The sequence below is a fragment of the Salvelinus sp. IW2-2015 genome, linkage group LG31 (assembly GCF_002910315.2).
Source record: "Salvelinus sp. IW2-2015 linkage group LG31, ASM291031v2, whole genome shotgun sequence".
Lineage (NCBI taxonomy): Eukaryota > Metazoa > Chordata > Actinopteri > Salmoniformes > Salmonidae > Salvelinus > Salvelinus sp. IW2-2015.
The window spans coordinates 20,602,537-20,621,634 of record NC_036870.1 but is presented as its reverse complement, the minus strand read 5'-3'; the positions used below and the strand labels follow the sequence as shown (position 1 = coordinate 20,621,634).

The 19,098-nt window shown below is 45.5% G+C and overlaps 2 protein-coding genes across 2 annotated transcripts in view; one reads left to right on the top strand and one right to left on the bottom strand.

Moving 5' to 3' along the window:
- LOC111955533 (rho GTPase-activating protein 4) overlaps window positions 1-6,135 on the top strand; it is a 35,373-nt gene extending 29,238 nt beyond the window's left edge. The window contains 5 exon segments of the mRNA XM_070436381.1: window positions 1,103-1,113; window positions 4,570-4,883; window positions 5,022-5,135; window positions 5,321-5,411; window positions 5,619-6,135. Coding sequence (XP_070292482.1) covers window positions 1,103-1,113; window positions 4,570-4,883; window positions 5,022-5,135; window positions 5,321-5,411; window positions 5,619-5,822 — 734 coding nt within the window. The 3' untranslated portion in view covers window positions 5,823-6,135.
- Window positions 6,136-7,900: 1,765 nt separating this feature from the next.
- Window positions 7,901-12,595, bottom strand: dclk3 (doublecortin-like kinase 3). The gene is given in 6 exon segments (XM_070436343.1): window positions 7,901-8,121; window positions 10,258-10,311; window positions 10,314-10,389; window positions 10,538-11,857; window positions 11,933-12,064; window positions 12,298-12,595. Coding segments are annotated over 6 exon segments (1,971 nt in total). The 5' UTR covers window positions 12,496-12,595; the 3' UTR covers window positions 7,901-7,930.
- Window positions 12,596-19,098: the final 6,503 nt, after the last annotated feature.

Here is a 19,098-nt window from a genome sequence, read left to right as displayed (position 1 = left end):
ACACAACCACACACCCCACAAGCACTACCACGACCACACAGCAAACACACACGCACACAGCACACCCGCACCCCACGAAACACACACACACGAACCACACACACGATCAACATCCACACCACACCGACACACACACACACACGCACACACCACACAACACACAGCCACAGCACCGACGAACAACACACCACAACCACAACAACACACACTCAACTGTGTACGTAGCATATTCCTGATTTCTTAACAAATTGAGCCCTCGTTGAGCAGGCGAAGAAATCCAATCACCACACAATTGAGTGTGGACATACTACGTTTCGTGGATCCATAAAGAGAAAATACTTTGTCTTTATGTTTATTTACGTCTTAGATTGTTTTTCACATTGAATTTGAAATCAAGGGCAAGAAGCCTCGTCACAACAGACTCATGGATTCCCAACGGTCTCATAGTGGTATGTAGCACAGAAAGGACTCAAAGTAGTCATTCTGAGTTTGGGGCCATATCGTTTCGTTAGTTACAAGCGCCAACCTTGCTGACATCCATTCCTAACAATCCACCACCAACGTCGTTCAATTCGATGTCCGACACCAACCCCTTACTCTACAAAAGTGTTGTCCAAAATATTTCTGTACTCTAGCTGTGATTATCTCTTCTGTAGAGTAGTACTTAAGAACTGCTTTGGTCTTAGAAATATGAATGGTTTTAAGGAAGCAGTATTTTGTTCAGAACAGACATACCACTCGTTCGAACATGCAAGTTTCAGAGTTACAGAGGGTGGAGAGGCAATAGAACCACAAGAGAGCCGTTGGTGGTATTAGGCACCCAGAGTTAATGTGAAAACCAGCAATTTACACAACCCAGAATACAGCAGGATGTACATACCTATCATTTAATAGTAACTGCAAATTACCAAATTTTCCCTCCCACAACACACAGAAAACACTACACACACACACCACACCACACACAACACCACACACCACAACACACACCCACACACACAAACACATTGCACCACACAAACACATGCACACACAAATGCCACCCACGCCACACACTCTCTTCTTCAGAACACTGTACAATAAAGTTTTGTATTTCTTGTAGAGTGGGAGGCGGTGAATCGGCCATGTCTTGATTACAACGCAGCGGTCTGCTAACTGAACTTACCTTTTAAGCAGGGGATTCCACTCCTTCTGCACAAGCCAAGGACTCTTCTCCTGATTGGTGGAGGAGGGAAGGCCGGAGAGGAGTTAGGGTCTCATGAACCGCAGCATAAAATTACATCAGATGTTTGGAAGGGGGAGTATAACTGTAAAACAAAGAGTCAGAAGAAAAGTAACCTCATTTCCCTCTCTTCACCTACTGTTTCCCTGTTTCATACTCTTTTCACCTACTTTTTCCCTCTTCCCTCTCTTCACCTTACTACTTTCCCCTTCCTTCTTCTTCACCTACTATTTCCCTGTTCTCTCTCTTCACCTTACTTTTCTCTCGTTTCCACCTCTTCCACCTACTTTTCCCTGTTTCCTCTCTATACACCTAACTTTATCTCTGTTTGCCTCTCCTTCACCTAACTTTTCCCTCTTCCCTCTCTTCACCTTACTTTTCCCTACTTCCCTCTCTTCACCTACTTTTCCTGTCTCTTCTTCACCTAACTTTTCCCTGTTTCCTCTCTTCACCTACTTTCCCTGTTTCCTCTCTTCACCGTACTTTCCCTCTTCCCTCTCTTCACCTGACTATTTTCCCTGTTCTCTCTTCAACCTACTTTTCCCTCGTTCTCTCTTCTCTACTACTTTTCCCTGTTTCCCTCTCTTCACCTACTTTTCCCTATTCTCTCTCTTCTTACTACTTTTCCCTGTATTCCCTCTCTTCTCCTACTATTTCCCTGTTCCCTCTTCTCTTCTCTACTTTTCCCTGTTCCTCTCTATCACCTGACTTTCCCTCTTCCCCTCTCTCGTTCACCTACTTTTCCCTGTTCTCTCTCTTCTCCTACTAGTTTCCCTGTTCCCTTTCTCTTCTCCTACCTTTCCCTCTCTCCCCCTCTCTTCACCTACTTTTCCTTTCCTCTCTTCACCCTACTTTTCCCTGTTTCGCTCTTCATCCTACTTTCCCTGTTTGTCTCTCTTCGACCTACTTTTCCCTGTTTCCTCTCTTTCACCGTACTTTTCCGCTTCTTCCTCTCTTCACCTACTTTTTCCCTTGTTCTCTCTCTCGTCACCTACTTTTTCCCTGTTCTCTCTCTTCTACTACTTTTCCCTGTTCCCTCTCTTCACCTACTTTTCCCTGTTCTCTCTCTTCTACTACTATTTCCCTGTTCCCTCTCTTTCTCCTACTTTTCCCTGTTCCCTCTCTCTTCTCCTACTCTTTCCCTGTTCCTTCTCTCTCACCTACTTTTCCCTGTTCCCTCTCTCTTCACCTACTTTTCCCTGTTCTCCTCTTTCTTCCCTACTTTTCCCTGTTCCCTTCTCTTCTCCTACCTTTCCCTCTTCCCTCTCTCTTCTCCTACTTTTCCCTGTTCCCTCTCTCTTCTCATACTTTTCCCTGTTCCTCTCTTCACCTACTTTTCCCTCTCCCTCTCTCTTCACCTACTTTCCCTGTTCCCTCTCCTCTTCACCTACTTTTCCCTCTTCCTCTCTCTCTTCTCCTACTTTTCCCTCTTCCCTCTCTTCACCTACTTTTCCCTCTTCCGCCTCTTCACCTACTTTTCCCTGTTCTCTCTCTTCTACTACTTTTTCCTAGTTCCTCTCTTTTTCACCTACTTTCCCTGCTTCTCTCTCGTTCTACCTTACTTTTCCCTGTTCCCTCTCTTCTCCTACTTTTCCCTGTTCCTCTCTCTTCTCCTACTTTTCCCTGTTCCCTCTCTTCACTACTTTTCCCTCTTCCTCTCTCTTCACCTACTTTTCACTGTCCCTCTCTCTTCAACCTACTTTTCCCTCTTCCTCTCTCTTCTCCTACTTTCCCCTTCCCTCTCTTCTCCTACTTTTCCTGATTCCCTCTCTCGTTCACCTAGCTTTTCCCTTCTCTCTCCTACTCTTCTCGCTTCTCTTCTCCTCTTTCCACTTCTCTGCTCTTCTCCTACCTTTTCCCTCCTCCCTTCTCTCTCTCTCCTACTTTTCCCTCTTTTCTCATTTTCCCTGTTCCCCACTCTCTTTCTCATACTTTTCCCTGTTCCCTCTCTTCACCTACTTTTCCCTCTTTCCTCTCTCTTCACCTACTTTTTCCCTGTTCCTCTCTCTCTCACCTACTTTTCCCTCTTCCCTCTCTCTTCTCCTACTTTTCCCTCTTTCCCTCTCTTCTCATACTTTCCCTGTTCCCTCTCTCTTCTCATACTTTTCCCTGTTCTCTCTCTTTTCCTACCTTTCCCTCTTCCCTCTCTCTTCTTTCATACTTTTCCCTCTTCCCTCTCTCTTCTCATACTTTTCCTCTGTTCCCTCTCTTCTTGTCTCATACTTTTCCCTGTTCCCTCTCTCTCTCACCTACTTTTCCCTCTCCCTTCTCTCTTCTCATAATTCTCCTCTTCCCTCTCTTCTCCTACTTTTCCCTGTTCCCTCTTCTCTTCTTCTCTACGTTTTCCTGTTCCCTCTCTCTTCTCATACTTTTCCACTGTTCCCTCTCTCTCTCCATAACTTTTCCCTTTCCCTCTCTCTTCTTCATACTTTTTCCCTCTTCCCTCTGTTCTCCTACTTTTCCCTGTTCTCTCTCTTCTCATACTTTTCCCTGTTCCCTCTCCTATTCACCTACTTTTTCCCTGTTCCCTCTCTCTTCAACTACTTTTCCTGTTCCCTCTCTTCACCTAATTTTCCCTGTTCCCTCTCTCTTCTCATACTTTTCCCGTTCTCTCTCTTCTCATACTTATTCCCTCTCCCTCTCTTCTTCTCCTACTTTTCCCTGTTCTTCTCTTCTCATACTTTTCCCGTTCCCTCTCTCTCCTCATACTTTTCCTGTTCCCTCTCTCTTCTCATACTGTTTCCTGTTCTCTCTCTTCTCATAATTTTCCCTGTTCCCTCTCTCTTCTCCTCGCTTTTCCCTGTCTCTATTCCATACTTCCCTGTCTCTCTTCTCATACTCCGTTCCTTCTCATCACTTTCCCTGTTCCTCTCTCTACTCTTTTTCCCTGTTCTCTCTCATCTATTTTCCTGTTCTCGTCTCTCTTCTCATACTTCCTCTTCCTCTCTTCTCATACTTTTCCCTGGTCCTCTCTCTGTTCCTCTCACTTTTCCGCTGTTGCGCCTGCTCTCTTCACCTACCTGGTTTCCCTGTTTCTCTCTCCTTCTCACTAACTTTTCCTCTCTCTCTCCTTCCTTCGTCTCTTCTTCTTATATTCCTCTCTTGCCTCTTATTCCTGTTCCCTACTCTCTTCTCATACTTTTTCCCTGTCTCCCTCTTCCTTCTTTTCCTCCCTCTACTCTCCCTTTCGTTCTCTCTTTCTCCTACTTTTCCCTCGTTCCTCTAACTCTTCTCATACCTCTTTTCCCTGTTCCTTCTCTTTTCATACTTGTCTCTTCCCCTCTTCCTTATTATCCTCCTCTCATCCTACTTTTCCCTGTTCCCTCTCTCTTCTCATACTTTCCCTTGTTCCCTTTCCCTCTCTTCACCTACTTTTCCCTGTTCCCTCTCTCTTCTCATACTTTTCCCTGTTCCCTCTCTCTTCTCATACTTTTCCCTGTTCCCCCTCTCTTCACCTACTTTTCCCTCTTCCCTCTCTTCACCTACTTTTCCATGTTCTCTCTCTTCACCTACTTTTCCCTCTTTCCTCTTTTCACCTACTTTTCCCTGTTCCCTCTCTCTTCTCCTACTTCAGAGCGGAGCGAGGGAGGAGGGATGAGGTCAGTGGAGGAAGCACTGGAAACCTGGCTTCAGAAGAGCTTCAGACTGAGAACACGACCCGGTACACACACACACACACACACACACACACACACACACACACACACACACATGCAAATGCTTGAGGGGGTCGACCTGTATATATCAAGAACTAATAAAGCAAGGTCTATGTGTTTGTGTGTGTGTGTGTGTTTGACAGGCTGCGGGTGAACAGTGACAGTGCTTCGTTGCCTGGAAGACAGAGGGCAGCGGAGGGCAGAGGCAGTCCTGTCCGAAAGAACCCCCTCTCCCCTGTGACACGTCAAAACACAGGGTACAACATGCTACGCATGCACGCACACACACACACAAACACACACAAACTAACACACTCATACACACCTGTAATGTACCAAAAACACTCCATCAGTAATCTTACTCCCTCCCTTTCTCTCCCCTCTCTCTCTCTCTCCCTCTCTTCTTTCTCCCCTCCCCCGCTCTCTCCTCTCTCACTCTCAGGAATCAGGAGCGTAGGCACACCTTGGACAGTGTGAGGCAGAGGGCAGGAGCCATAGAGAGACAGACAGATGGAGGATCTATTGAAAGACCGGTGGGTGGAGATTAAGTCATTTTTGGGGACTCGCCCTTGAGACTGCTGAAATTAAATACATTGAAAGGAATTTAGTGCAAATAGTAAATTTGAAGCATTGCAGATGTTTAATTTTGAGCTAGATGTGGCTGGATCCTGTACGTCTAAGACACTGAAATGTCTCTCCCTCCCCCTCGCTCTCTCCCTCCCCCTCGCTCTCTCTTTCAGGACATCAGTAAACAGATGAACTCTGTATTCAAGGAGCTTCTCTCTCGCCAGCCGTCCCTACATCCTGCTGCAACCCAGGCACCTTCCTCCTCCCTCCCTTCCTCCTCCTCTTCCTCTTCATCCCTCTCCTCCTCTCTCCCAGGAGGCAGGAAGGTGGGGTTCAGCCTCAGGGGGCGGGCTCTCTTCAGACCAACGGACCAATAGGAGGACTGAAGCAGGATTATGATAATGATAATAATGATGATTTATTTTTCTGACACGTTTGTGTGTGATATGATATTAGTGTGTGATGATGTTTGTGTGTGATATTGCTAGTCTTTTACACCTGTCTCAGTGCTGTCTATCGTTCTCTATTAGAACAAGGATGGGTTTGGTTTCCAATAACTCAGGGCTGGGGTAACTTACCTATTTCTGTGGTAAATTGTTTTTAAACTTGATAAACACTCATTTAAACCACTTAGTAAGAGTATAACAACTTACTTCTTAATTATAATACTGGAAACTGGGTCCAATAGCATATCTAAGATGGCCTCCACACCAGATCCTGGGATGCTGGTTAAACTGTGAAAATGATTCTTTCCACCACTCTAGTAATTCTAACTCTATGGTCTGAGGGGCTTTGTTCACTCTAGTCATCATATTTCTATGGATGCAACCCTCCTCCCTCTTCCCTGGACCACTGTTGATGATGTCACTGGAATAGCTGTATTAAAATACTTCTGTGGTAAAACGAATAAATAATAAATATTAGATTCTGATTGGCTGGTCTGTTGTTATCGGTTGTCATACATCACAACGTAAATCAAAAGTCAATTCAAAGTTATTTATTGTTAGTGCAGTACAAAGGGGAAGTGTGTGTAATACACACATTGTCAGAAAAAAACATGTATTGAAACTATTAGAGTTATCTGTTATGCTAGATAATCTACTGAACTAAATACTACAACCTAAATGGTAAAGTTGTTGATGACTATTTTATTGGAGTGGAACTGAACATCCGTGTATGACAATTGGTGAGTTCCAGATACACAGATCCTGAACAGTGTCTGTGCAGAACACCAGATATTTTCAATTCCTGGAGAAGCGTTTAACGTTTCAGGAACCCCATCAATCAGGAGGATGTGTTGAGGGGAAGTGGGGCTTGGGTGCTGCTGTTGAGGGGTGGGACACTGCTGGTGGGTGGGTGGTGTTGCTGGGACTGGGTGGGTATTCGGCTGAGAATGGGTGGGTGTTGGGAGGGAGGCAGGTGGGTGGGTGGAGGAGGGAGGCAGGGTGGGTGGGTGGAGGGAGGGAGGCTGGGTAGAGTGGGAGGCAGATTGGGTTTCTGCAGGTGGGTGGAGCTGGGTTTGGGTGTTGCTGTGGATAGGATGGAGGGTGGGGAAATTGGGTGGGGGGGTTGAGAGGTGCTACTGCCGGGGGCTGGGGGGGAGTTGATGGGTCCTGCTGGGTGGTGGAGTGAGGAGATGGGCTGGCTGGGTGGTGGAGGGTGGGCGGTGGGAGTGAGAATGGGGGGCTGGCTGGGTGGGTGGCAGTGAGGAGATGGGGCTGGTGCGGGTGGTGGGTTGGTGCGCTGTGGGGATTGGGTGTGGTGTCCGCTGTTCGGTCTGGGTTTGGTACGGTCCTGTGGTGTTCTGTAGTGGTTGTGCTAGTCGGACTGTCTATGGTTGGGACTCTGTCTGCTCTGTAGTGTTCTGTGCTGGTCTTTGCTGGGCTCTGCTGTGTTGCACTGATCGGTTCATGTCCTGTGTTGGCCTTTGCTCGGCTGTGCTGGGCTCTGCTGGTCAGTACTGATCTGTGTTGGTCTGTACTGGTCAGTAGTGGGTCTGAAATCCAGGGTGCATCAGAGTCTGAGCTGCACGTCAGTCTTTCTGTTGGATCCACCTGCAGCAAGGCTCTCACCAGGCCTGCGCGCTCCTACACACACACACCCCCACACACTACACACACACACACACACACACACACACACACACACACACACACACACACACACACACACACACAACACACACAACACAACACACACACAGGTCACACACAACACACACCACACACACACCACAGGGTACAATATGTGTGAGCAGTGTGTGTATACATGTGTGTCTACAAGTGTGTGTGTGGTGTTGTGTGTGTGTGTGTGTGTGTGGTGGTGTGTGTGTGTGTGTGTGTGTGTGTGTGTGTGTGTGTGTGTGTGTGGTGTGTGTGTGTGTGTGTGTGTGTGTGTGGTGTGGTGTGTGTGTGGTGTGTGTGTGTGTGTGTGTGAAATGTGTATGTGTGTTTGTACAAGCATGTGTGTATGTGCCTGCTTATGTCTAAAACCATGTGTGTGTTTCACCGTCTGAGATGTCATCCCAGTAAGGTGACAGGAAGGTGATGTGAGCCTCTCTGATCATCTGGAACAGCTCCCCTTGGTCTCGGTCTCTGCTCCGGAACGGAGGGAACCCACAGAGAAGGACGTACAGTATCACTCCCAATGCCCACAGGTCTACTGGCAGGCCGTACCCTGCGGAGGGATGAGAGAGAGAGACAGAGGTAGAGGTAAGTGATTGATAGAGTGACAGTGGCGTGTATTCATGGATGCTAAGGGAAGCCAGGCTTCCCCAAAAATGAACACAAAAAAAGAGAAAACCCCCCATATAAAACAGTTAATCTTTCGCCTGTCTGTGTTTCATAATTTTTCTTCAATTCACAAGAGGCTGAACGTATCTCACAGGAGAAAGTATCTGAGCGAGCGAAACAGCGCCCCTCTGTCTCAGTATGTGTAGCCAAAGCCCATCTATCTGATACTGTCTGGTCAGAAATAGTATGACATTGTTGCCACCCCTAGCATTGAATGGAAGGGAAGCCAGAGAGTGTTTGGACTCCCTTGATAAAAATAAATAAATAAAATAACAGCCAATCAGTGTTAAACTGAGTGAGCTCAACTGGGAATGGTCCTGGCGCACCAAAAAAAAGTTAAGGGAAGCCAGTTTGGGTTTGGCTTTACACCATTCACATCACATCAAAAGCAGAACTCATTTACAGAAAAAAAATGTAATTGTTGCATCTCATTGTCTTCTGGTGGCTAGCTAGCTAAAATCGTCCCTTTCCTAAACTAGCCATGGATGGAGATAGGGATTTAGATTTGTGGTTTTACTTAATTCTGATCCAACCATTCATTCATACATTGTGCCCCTGGCCTGAGAGGATGGAAGTGCAATATGTGGCTAGATGTAGAAGGCTAATGTTAACTAGCTAGCCTGGCGCATCGTTGCCCATGAAAGGAAGTTAGGCTAGCAAGCAAGCATTTTAGCCAGGTAGCCTACGACAACAAAAACTAAAAGAGTGTACTGTATGACAGTCATAGACCGTTTCGGCAACATGAAAGAGAGGAGGATGTCATTGGTGTTTCTATACAAGTAGGGTAAGTCAACATGTTTTTCTACTTGCACACACACACACACACACACACAAATCAATACCATGGACAGCCACATCATATTTAGTTTACGTTGATTGGACTACATTGTTTTTGGTATCTTTTAGTCGTCACTGTATTAGACTAAGCAGAGGTGATATGATGATGTTAAAATGTTGAAGTTGAAATGGTGCTGGAATAGTGGAGGCAGCTCCTGGTTTCTTTGTGACTTGCGGTAACTCTCTGTGGTTCTAAATCAATGGTTGTTTAGTGGTCTGAAAATGTTGGAAACATTGAGCAAAGTTACATGCACACAATAATAGGATTATTGTGGATAGGTTAATATAATAGTTTGTTTAAAACGTTTACATACTTTGCAAGAAGAACGGTTTCTCTAATATTCCTGTTTACATGGACACATCTGAAATCAAGCTACTGATGGGACTTTTGATAAATGCTGAAAATCGCCAATCAAAATAAATGTTCTACCACAGTGACCATGTTATTTTTGCGAAGACTATTAGATTCTGAGTCCGGATATATAAAGTTTGTATGTGAAGACTATTAGATTCTGAGTCCGGATATATAAAGTTTGTATGTGAAGACTATTAGATTCTGAGTCCGGATATATAAAGTTTTATATGTAAAACTTATTTCTAGAGCTGCATACTTTAGTTTTACCAAACCACTCACTCCGTCCATTTTGGGAAGCTTGCGCAACCGTTGCTCGGCAGGGTCAACAAATACACACTGGATGCCATTAAGCTGTTTACGTGTCTACAATTCTTAAGATTGCACCACAAACAGGGTTTCTATTGGTACATGCTTACTTCGATTATTACCTTACGCCTGATTAAGATAAGGCAGTAGTAAGTGTTTACTATGACTATGCCATACTCCATTATTTAATATCGATTATTATTGCATGTTAACGTACTCATGAACTTGCTTGACATGCTGTATGGTCCATTTTACTGTGTGTTACATGCAAGAGATTGGTGGGTTTGTGTGGACTTTCACCGAACAGATGTTCTCTCTGTTTTCGTGATGAAACAAAGTGTGTTTGAATTTATTCTGCCCTGTGTCTTCTTATTGTCTCAGTCCTAGGCCTATATATCACGGTGGCAAGGCATATGAACTAATAGGTTACAGAGCAAATCATCGCAATTGTCACAACACAGCCAAGCTACTTGGTAAGAGCGATTAGATAAGGTAATAAATAAGAGTGATAGACATAGTCACCTGTCTCTGAGAGGATCTCCGGGGCGTACATAGGTGGATTTCCCACACAAGTGAGATGGGTTCTGTTACAACCATGGCCAGACCAAAATCACCCAGCTTCAACCTACTGACACCATCACTACTGAACTCCACCTAGAAGAGAGAGGGAGGGGAGAGAGAGAGAGAGGGGGGAGAGAGCAGCAAGGAGAGAGTGGGTTACAGAGAGAGATGCTTGGAATGCTTGTATTCACACACACACACACACCTGCACAGACACACAGACACACACCCTCTCCCTCACCAGTAGGTTTTCAGGTTTCAGATCTCTGTGTACTATGGTCTTGCTGTGGATGTATCTCAGAGCCTCGCTGACATCACACACCATCAGCCCTGCCTCCTTTTCCGGAAACTTCCCACGGACTGCGATTGCCTCAAACAGGTCGCCCCCGGCAACCATCTCCATGACGAGATAGGAGTGTGTGTGTGTGTGGTGGTGTGTGAAGAGGCGAACCACGCGGGGGTGTGACAGGCTACCCAGAAGGCTCAGCTCATTCTGCATCATGTGCTCTCGGCCAATGAGCTTTGAGTGCTCCACAATCTTCACAGCGAAGGCTTCCCCATTGTTGCGCCGATGACACTCGTGCACAACAGCAAAGTTCCCGTCTCCGACCATGCGGCCAATGTCATAGCAACGCTCAATGTCTGACAGGGTGACATCACTACCATCAGATGGGAGATCAAATATCACTTCCTGTTTAGTCCTTGCCTCTTCCTGTTTAGAATCTGAGGATGAAGGTTCTGATTGGCTGAGGGACTCCTGCTCAAGCCTGCAGATTGGTCCAGTGTGGAGTGTGGTGGGACCGACGTGAGGTTTCTCTACTTCCTGGTCGTTTGGTCCGTTTCCTGTTTGCTTCCTGGTTACGGGAGGAAGTAGAGCCCTCCCTGCTCTCGGATTGGGTCCTTCAGAAGGCTTACAGTTCCTGCAGAGTACAGTTCCCCCTAGCTCCTCTTCCTGGGTGGGGGGACCTATCGGTGAGGAGAGAATCTCTCTGGCTGCAACTTTCACTTTGACCCTCTGAAGGTGATTGGGGGGGCGAGAGGGGTGTGTGGAGTGTTGGTTAGAATGCGTGTTAGGGTGTGTATGTGTGTGCGCATCCGTATCGAGGTGGGTGTGAATAGGGTGTATGGGCTGTCTAGTTGGGTGTTTGTTTTTGTGTGTGGAGTGCCTGTTTGGGTGTTTATTGTTGTGTGTCAGTGTTTTTGGGTGTGTATTGGTTTGTGTCAGTGTGTCTTGGTGAGTATGTGTGTGTGTGTCCAGGTTGCATCCCTGTGTGTATGTAACACTGTATGTCTGTGTGTTCGTGTCGAGGCTTGTGTGTGTATCCTTGTCAGGGTGTGTGTGTATGTCTGTCCCCTCGCTGTATCCGCTGTCAGCCTTGGCAGCTTTATCAGGTGAAGGTTGTAACCTCCTCTCCCAGGCCTGGAGTGCGTCGTTGCGGTAACAGGAATGTTGTGGAAACAGCTCCTCCAGGGCCTCCTCGACACTCCGGAGCTCTGGACGAGACTTTCCCAATGCCAGGAACGCTGCGTCGCCACGGAAGAAATCACACACACCCCGCACCTGGAGGGTTAGACACAAACACCTGGATTTAGAGGTGTGTTGTTGTTGCTGTTGTGTGTGTGTGTGTGTAGTTACCTCTCGTGCGTGTGGTGTGTAGAGGCGTGTGACTCTGGCCCTGTGCCAGCGAGGAAACCCCAGCGCCTCGGAGACGTCCAATAGAAGCTGCTCGTACGAGACCACGCTCCTACGGTTCAACAGCAATGTCACCTGACCAGGCATAAAGATGATGTCATCAAGAAACCAGGAAGAACTGAACATGTGGGAGTCAAGCCAACCATATCATTACAATTGAATAAAATGTAATTGAAGCCAACTTCTTCCGTTATGAATCAGGTGTGTTAGTGCAGGAATGAAACAAAATCCTGCAGATCCAGTAGCTCTCCAGAAAGAGGGTTGATTACTTCTTTGTAATCATTAATCATTTCATTCTGGACCGTTACCTTCCTGAGGGTGCTGTGACTGCATGGTCGGACCACAGTAACCAAGCGTGGTCGCTCGGCACTCTGCTCAGCATGACGAGTGTGGAAGACTGGAAAAGGACTAGGGAGATGTGTCCTAGTGGCTGGAGGGAGGGGGTCAATGTGGGGGAGGGGGAGTGGGAGAGAGGGCCAGGCCTGAGGGTGAGGAATACCCCCCATACGTTTAGAGAGGGAGGAATCTGAGAGAGATGGGGGGAGAGAGGATGGTGGGGAGGCAGGGAAAGAGAGAAATGAAAGATGTGGGGAAAGGGGTGAGAAAGAGAGGGTGCCGGAAAAGAGGGTAAAGAGTGTAGGGTTGAGAGAGAGATGAAAGAATCAACGGGTTAGTTAGATAAGTTAGTTGAGACGATTTCTTTCCACTTTCCAAATTTGTCATCATCAACTGTCTGTATAGGTTAACTGGGTTATTGCTTTTCTTTAGATAAGCAAGGAAGTAACATGATGCGTGGTCCTCATCGTGTATGTATGAGTGTGTGTGTGTGTGTGTCTTAAGGAAGCGTTAATAATTTAGGCAGGAGAGCGGGGCGCTCAAAGAATCTCATGCAGTCCATGGAAAAGGCTCAAATCTGATCAGCCGGATTTGTTTTACACACACCAACACACAACCCACACACCACACACACAACACACACACACACACACACACCACCACCACACACACCACAACCACACACACACCACACACACACACACACACACACACACACACACAAACTACAACAACAAAGCGTGCCTAGTTCTTCCTGAAGCTGCCATGATTAATGAAGCTTGACACAGGTGTCAAAGTTGAAGATGTTTCACTTTCAGACACACACACAACACACACACAACACACACACACACACACACACACACACACACACACACACACACACACACACACACACACACACACACACACGTTATCCATGGAGTTGGAGAGGAGGTATGGGATCCGTCCCTGACACACACTCCATCCAGTATGTGCCATGAACCTATTTTACCCCTATAACAAGGCTATCCCAAAAATTCACCATATCCCACCAAGCTACAAAACAGTTGTTCTGTCAGCTTTTCACTGAGGCAGATCCTAACCTCCTATAAACAAACACCTGATAAAAATAACTCTAACACAACAATAAGAACAAGGCCACAGCGCTGAGGTTTATGCACAGATGAAGCCACAACGGCGACCAGAATACAAGATACACTTGTATCTGTATCTTGCTCATTCTTCATGGGATGAGCCTCACAATTTGCTACTTTTTTTTACATAAAAATAATCTATATATTTTTCTAAAATACAGAAGAAATATAAATAAAGACTAAAAATAAGAAATAAAGACTAAAAATATATATATTTGAGAGAAATTATCATTTTTACTTTTAAAGCATGAAGATTGAGTGTTTTCACCTCTTGACTGACATGCCGTTCTCCATCTCGTGCCTGGCGCCGCGTAACCGCATCCGAACGGTTGTTTCCACACGGGCGTCATAGCCTACCTGTTCACTTCTAGCACAATCATTCGGAGTTTCAGTTGCACATTTCTTTACCGGCAGCGGTGGTCATTATTTCAATGCAATATCGTCTTCCTTTTCCGTTTTTGGAAGAGAGATGAGGGATAGGGCTACAGTAGTTGACTGGATGCGCGCGTTGAGCCGCTTTGACCAGAACATAGAAGGAACACCAGGGTTGCTACGGGTGCGCGTGGGAGGAGTCCAGTTGTACAACTTAAAACGCTCTCTCGAAAGTTATAAGAAAGGGAAGGCGGGCAGGGACAACCGAAACCTGTGCGTCGAATGGGATGTTAGCGTACAACAACACTACCGCCAAACCGGGACGGTAACAATAACAAGGTGAGTCCAGGTGATCATTGCCAGGATAACGGGAGAGATGCGTCACCGCTCTAGCACAGCTCGAGCCCGTTTCCAAACAGCCCCGGTCACAAAATGCATTCAATGACTACATCTTTCAATTTTCATTAACTCTTTTCTCACTCAGACACAACCACCACCAAAACTCTATGTACCTACCGGCCAATTTGCACATGTTTACATACTCTTTTCAAAACGGTTAAACTTAAGTTCAAAACCTAAAATAACACAAAATTGAATAAGACAGCAATTTGCTACATTTCTACAGTAATACCGTATTGAAATATATTCCAAATCTAAAAACTTTATACTGTAGCGACCCGCACAGACAGCTGTGTGTTATGTGTTAGGCTAGGAGGTGGTTGTGTTGTACTGACCAGTACCCAGTGTTCGCGGGGTCCGACATGTCAATCAACCTGCTATCTGCCAATCACGGGAATGCCTGGAATGTTCTGATGCCGGGCATCCTGGTGGTTGGCGGAGTGGCGTGGAGGGGGGTTGGGCAGGGGGGTGGAGCATTGGAAGTTAAGACCAGGTTCAGCCTTTGTTCTCTCTCTCTTACGTCTGGGCTTCACAAGAGAAGGTCACGATTGGCTTGTGGGTTATCTGTCATCTATTTGGCGTGTGCTACGGCCCAAACAGTAGCCTGTGTAAAGTTGGTTTAATAAACCGTCAATTCGCAAACTCAAGCCTCTGTCTGGACAATTGTTCATTTATGATCTAGTCAGGTCATTACAATACTATCAAAATGTAACAGTTTAACTTTATGGCGTCCCCTCGCCCCGACCCGGGCGCGAACCAGGGACCCTCTGCACACATCAACAACAGTCACCCAGGGGAAACACTACTTCTAGGTTTCAGAGCAAGTGACGTAACTGATTGAAACGCTATTAGCGCGTACCCGCTAACTAGCTAGCCATTTCACATCCGTTACAAAAACAATTAATACTCATACCCAACAGCTGATTCCCATTGTTAGCCTGAACACCTATCAGGTGTTACGTCTTTCAATTTCATTACCATCTAGACAAAAGGGTACATCTTAGGAATAATGCTGTACTGTAATGTAAACATGGACCCAGCCAGAGATAGAGAAGTGGCTGACAGAGGAAGAAGATTGCTGGGAGTGGGAGAGGGTACGTATGTGTGGTGGAAGAAGATGAGAAGAAATCAAGAGCTGTAGTCTCAGATGAGATTAGGGCCACTATAATTGATCATGTAATAAATCACAGTCTATCAATGAGAGAGGCTGTTGAGAGTGCAGACAAATCTGCAACGCTCAACAGTCGCAATCTATTCTGAGAAATATTCCGGCAAAACAAACAGGTAAGATGTGCATTCTGAAAGGGCATCCTGACTGAACTGCACATTACAGAAGTAAATTGAGCAAAGCCAACAAACCACTTGTGTGTAATTGTTTTTTGCATTCTGCTTAGGACCAACGGTTACCTCCCACAGGCGGGAGAGGTAGGATTTCACTGCTGTGCAGGAAACTGCAATCGTTGATATGCGTCATCAAACAATGGCATAAAACTCACAGAGGATTCAGGACAGAGTGTTGGCAGACAACATTGCATTTGGAAATATTCACAATGTAAGCATAACAACTATTTCTGAGTCCTGAAACAACATCAAGTCAGGAGAAGCAGTTGTACACTGTCCCCTTTGAGAGGAACTCTGAACGAGTCAAGCAACTCATGACTTATAAAATACAGAACTGGTTTTGAACGAACAAACAGGCAGAGGACACAATGGCATGTTTTAAGCTATAATATTAAACTCCCATAATAGCCTAACCTTATCTTGCCCTTGTGTAATTTATTTAGAGAGTCATGGAGATAAGCCAGGCAAACACCCACATATTCATCTTTGTGGATGAGGCTGGTTTCAACTTGGCCAAAACACTGCGGCGAGGAAGGAATGTGATTGGAAAAAGAGCCACAGTGGATGTCCCGGGCCAGAGGGGTGCCAACATCACAATGTGTGCAGCAATATCCTCTGATGGATTGCTGTTACACAAACCGTTAATTGGGCCATACAACACAGCGTCTCATTTCATTCCTGGATGACCTCTATGGAAGGGTTGTGCCAGGTGAGGAAAGGGTTGCAGTGAGGCGAAATCGTCCAACGTTTGTAATTGTATGGGACAATGTGGCATTTCATCACTCCCATCCAGTCACAGAGTGGTTTGCAGCACATCCCAGGATGATGTCACTTTTCCTCCTTCCTTACTCTCTATTCCTCAACCCCATAGAGGAATTGTTTTCCTCATGGAGATGGAAGGTTTATGACCACCATCCACATGATCAAATGTCGCTCCTGGACGCGATGAATGCTGGATGCCTGGACATATCTGCAGAAGATTGCCAGGGATGGACCAGGCATGCCAAAATATTCTTTCCTAGGTGTATTGCCCAAGATGACATAAGATGTGACGTGGATGAGAACCTGTGGCCAAATGCATAAGACAGGGTTGACTAGTATTGCTACTGTATCTGTAGTGGTAGATGGTGTATATACAAATTATTGTATTTTGGAATCACTCAATGCCAAAAATGACATAAAACATATDGAAGCATATTGCATCATGTCTGATTCATTCCTGTAACATAAACTGCAGTGAATTCTAAACAGTAGAGAGGTGTCACTCTTGTTTTGTAAAAACATTTGACAAAATAAAACATTGTGTAATGCTACCTGTTGTTAGTGTTTTTTAGGTCATTGTTTTATGAGTGACACTGTGTGCTTGTTGGGTGACAACATTTGCTAGTGTTATGGAAGAACGAGTTGATTTGAGACGTGTATGAAGTGTTTTGGTAGTTTCAGGGCATTTTGAACGTGAAATGAACTGCTGTGCCAAGCTGAAAGTTAGTTAGGAGAACTGTGTGAAGAGTTTTGAAAAGTGAATTAAGTATTAAGAAATGGGTCCTAGCGATTTAAAAAAACGAATCATTCCAAACACAGCTGATTGCAATTTCAGCTACCCAAGTTACCCTACCCAAGTGTCCTGTTTTTAGTCTCCTTACCAAACAGACAAAAGAGGACAGCTTCGGAATGATTTAGTTTGGAAACATGGATCAGGGAAGACATGGTGGGGAAAGAAGAGTGGCAGGGAGAGGGAGAATGCGTGGAGGACAAAGGAGAGGAAGACGAAGAGCTGGGGTCTCTGATGAGATAAGGGCCACAATTATTGACCATGTTGTAAACCATGGTCTCTCTTTGAGAGAGGCCGGTTTAAGGGTGCAACCAAATCTGCAGCGTTCAACAGTTGCATCAATAGTACGAATTTTCTGGCAAAACAACAGGTGAGATGTGCATCCTTCAATGATAATTGAACTTCATATTACAGTACAATACAGTATGTTCACATTTTTACATGTACTGACATTTTGAAATATATTGATTGTTTTGTGTTTTTCAGTAGGATCCAAAGGTTGCCTCCCACAGGAAGGAGAGGCAGAATATTATCAGATGCGCAGGAAATTGCCATTGCTGACATGGTAATTGGCAACAATACAATAAAACTGCGGCAAATTCGGGACAGAGTGCTGGCAGATAATATCACTTTTGGGAATGTGAATACAGTCAGCACAACGACAATTGCCAGAGTCCTAGAGAAACATAAAATAGGGATGAAGTAGTTGTACACTGAACCCTTTGAGAGAAACGGTGAACGTGTGAAGAACTCCGGTATCAATATGTCTAGTAAGATGTCTGTTCAATAACCAAACAGGGTACATACACAGCTATGCATAATGTAAAGTACTGTGGATTTACTGTATTTTAGAGAGTAATAGAGATGGAAGCCAGGCAAACTACACAGATATTCATCTTTGTGGATGAAACTGGATTCAACCTGGCAAAAACACACCACAGGGGAAGAAATGTGATTGGACAGAGAGCAACTGTGGATGTCCCAGGCCAGAGAGGAGCTAACATCACAATGTGTGCAGCACTGTCCAATGATRGTTTGCTGTTACACAAACCACTCATTGGCCCCTACAATACAGAGAGGCTCATTTATTTTCTGGATGACCTGCATAATCAACTTGTGCCAGCAGAGGAGAGAGGGGCAAGAAACTCCCCTACTTCGTTGTTGTGTGGGATAATGTGGCATTCCACCACTCTGCTGCAGTCAGACTGGTTTGCTGCACATCCCAGGATGTCAGTTCTATTCCTGCCTCCATATTCCCCCTTCCTAAACCCCATAGAGGAGTTTTTCTCTTCATGGAGGTGGAAGGTTTATGACCACCATCCACATGACCAGATGTCCTTACTGGATGCCAAAACATAGGCAAAATTCACTCAACTTAAAACGATGTGTTTGCTCAAATTGTCTCATGTTCATTCAACTAGAAATTATTAATTGGCCATCTTACCTAAAAAAAGGCTGTGGAGCTATAAATGCAACAATTTAAAAGATTTTACTGAGTTACAGTTCATATAAAGAAATCAGTCAATTGAAATAAAATCATTAGGCCCTAATCTATGGATTTAACATGACTGGGAATACTTCACATAGAGTTGATCAGGCTGTTGATTGTTCCCTGTGGAATGTTGTCCCACTCCTCTTACATTTACATTACATTTAAGTCATTTAGCAGACGCTCTTATCCAGAGCGACTTACAAATTGGTGCATTCACCTTATGATATCCAGTGGAACAACCACTTAACAAAAATAGGCATCTAACTCTTTTAAGGGGGGGGGGGGTTAGAAGGATTACTTTATCCGTATCCTAGGTATTCCTTAAGAGGTGGCGTTTCAGGTGTCTTCGAAGGGGTGATTGACTCTGCGACCTGGCGTCGTGAGGGAGTTTGTTCCACATTGGGGTGCCAAGCAGCGAACAGTTTGAATGGGCTGAGCGGGAACTGTACTTCCTCAGAGGTAGGGAGCGAGCAGGCCAGGT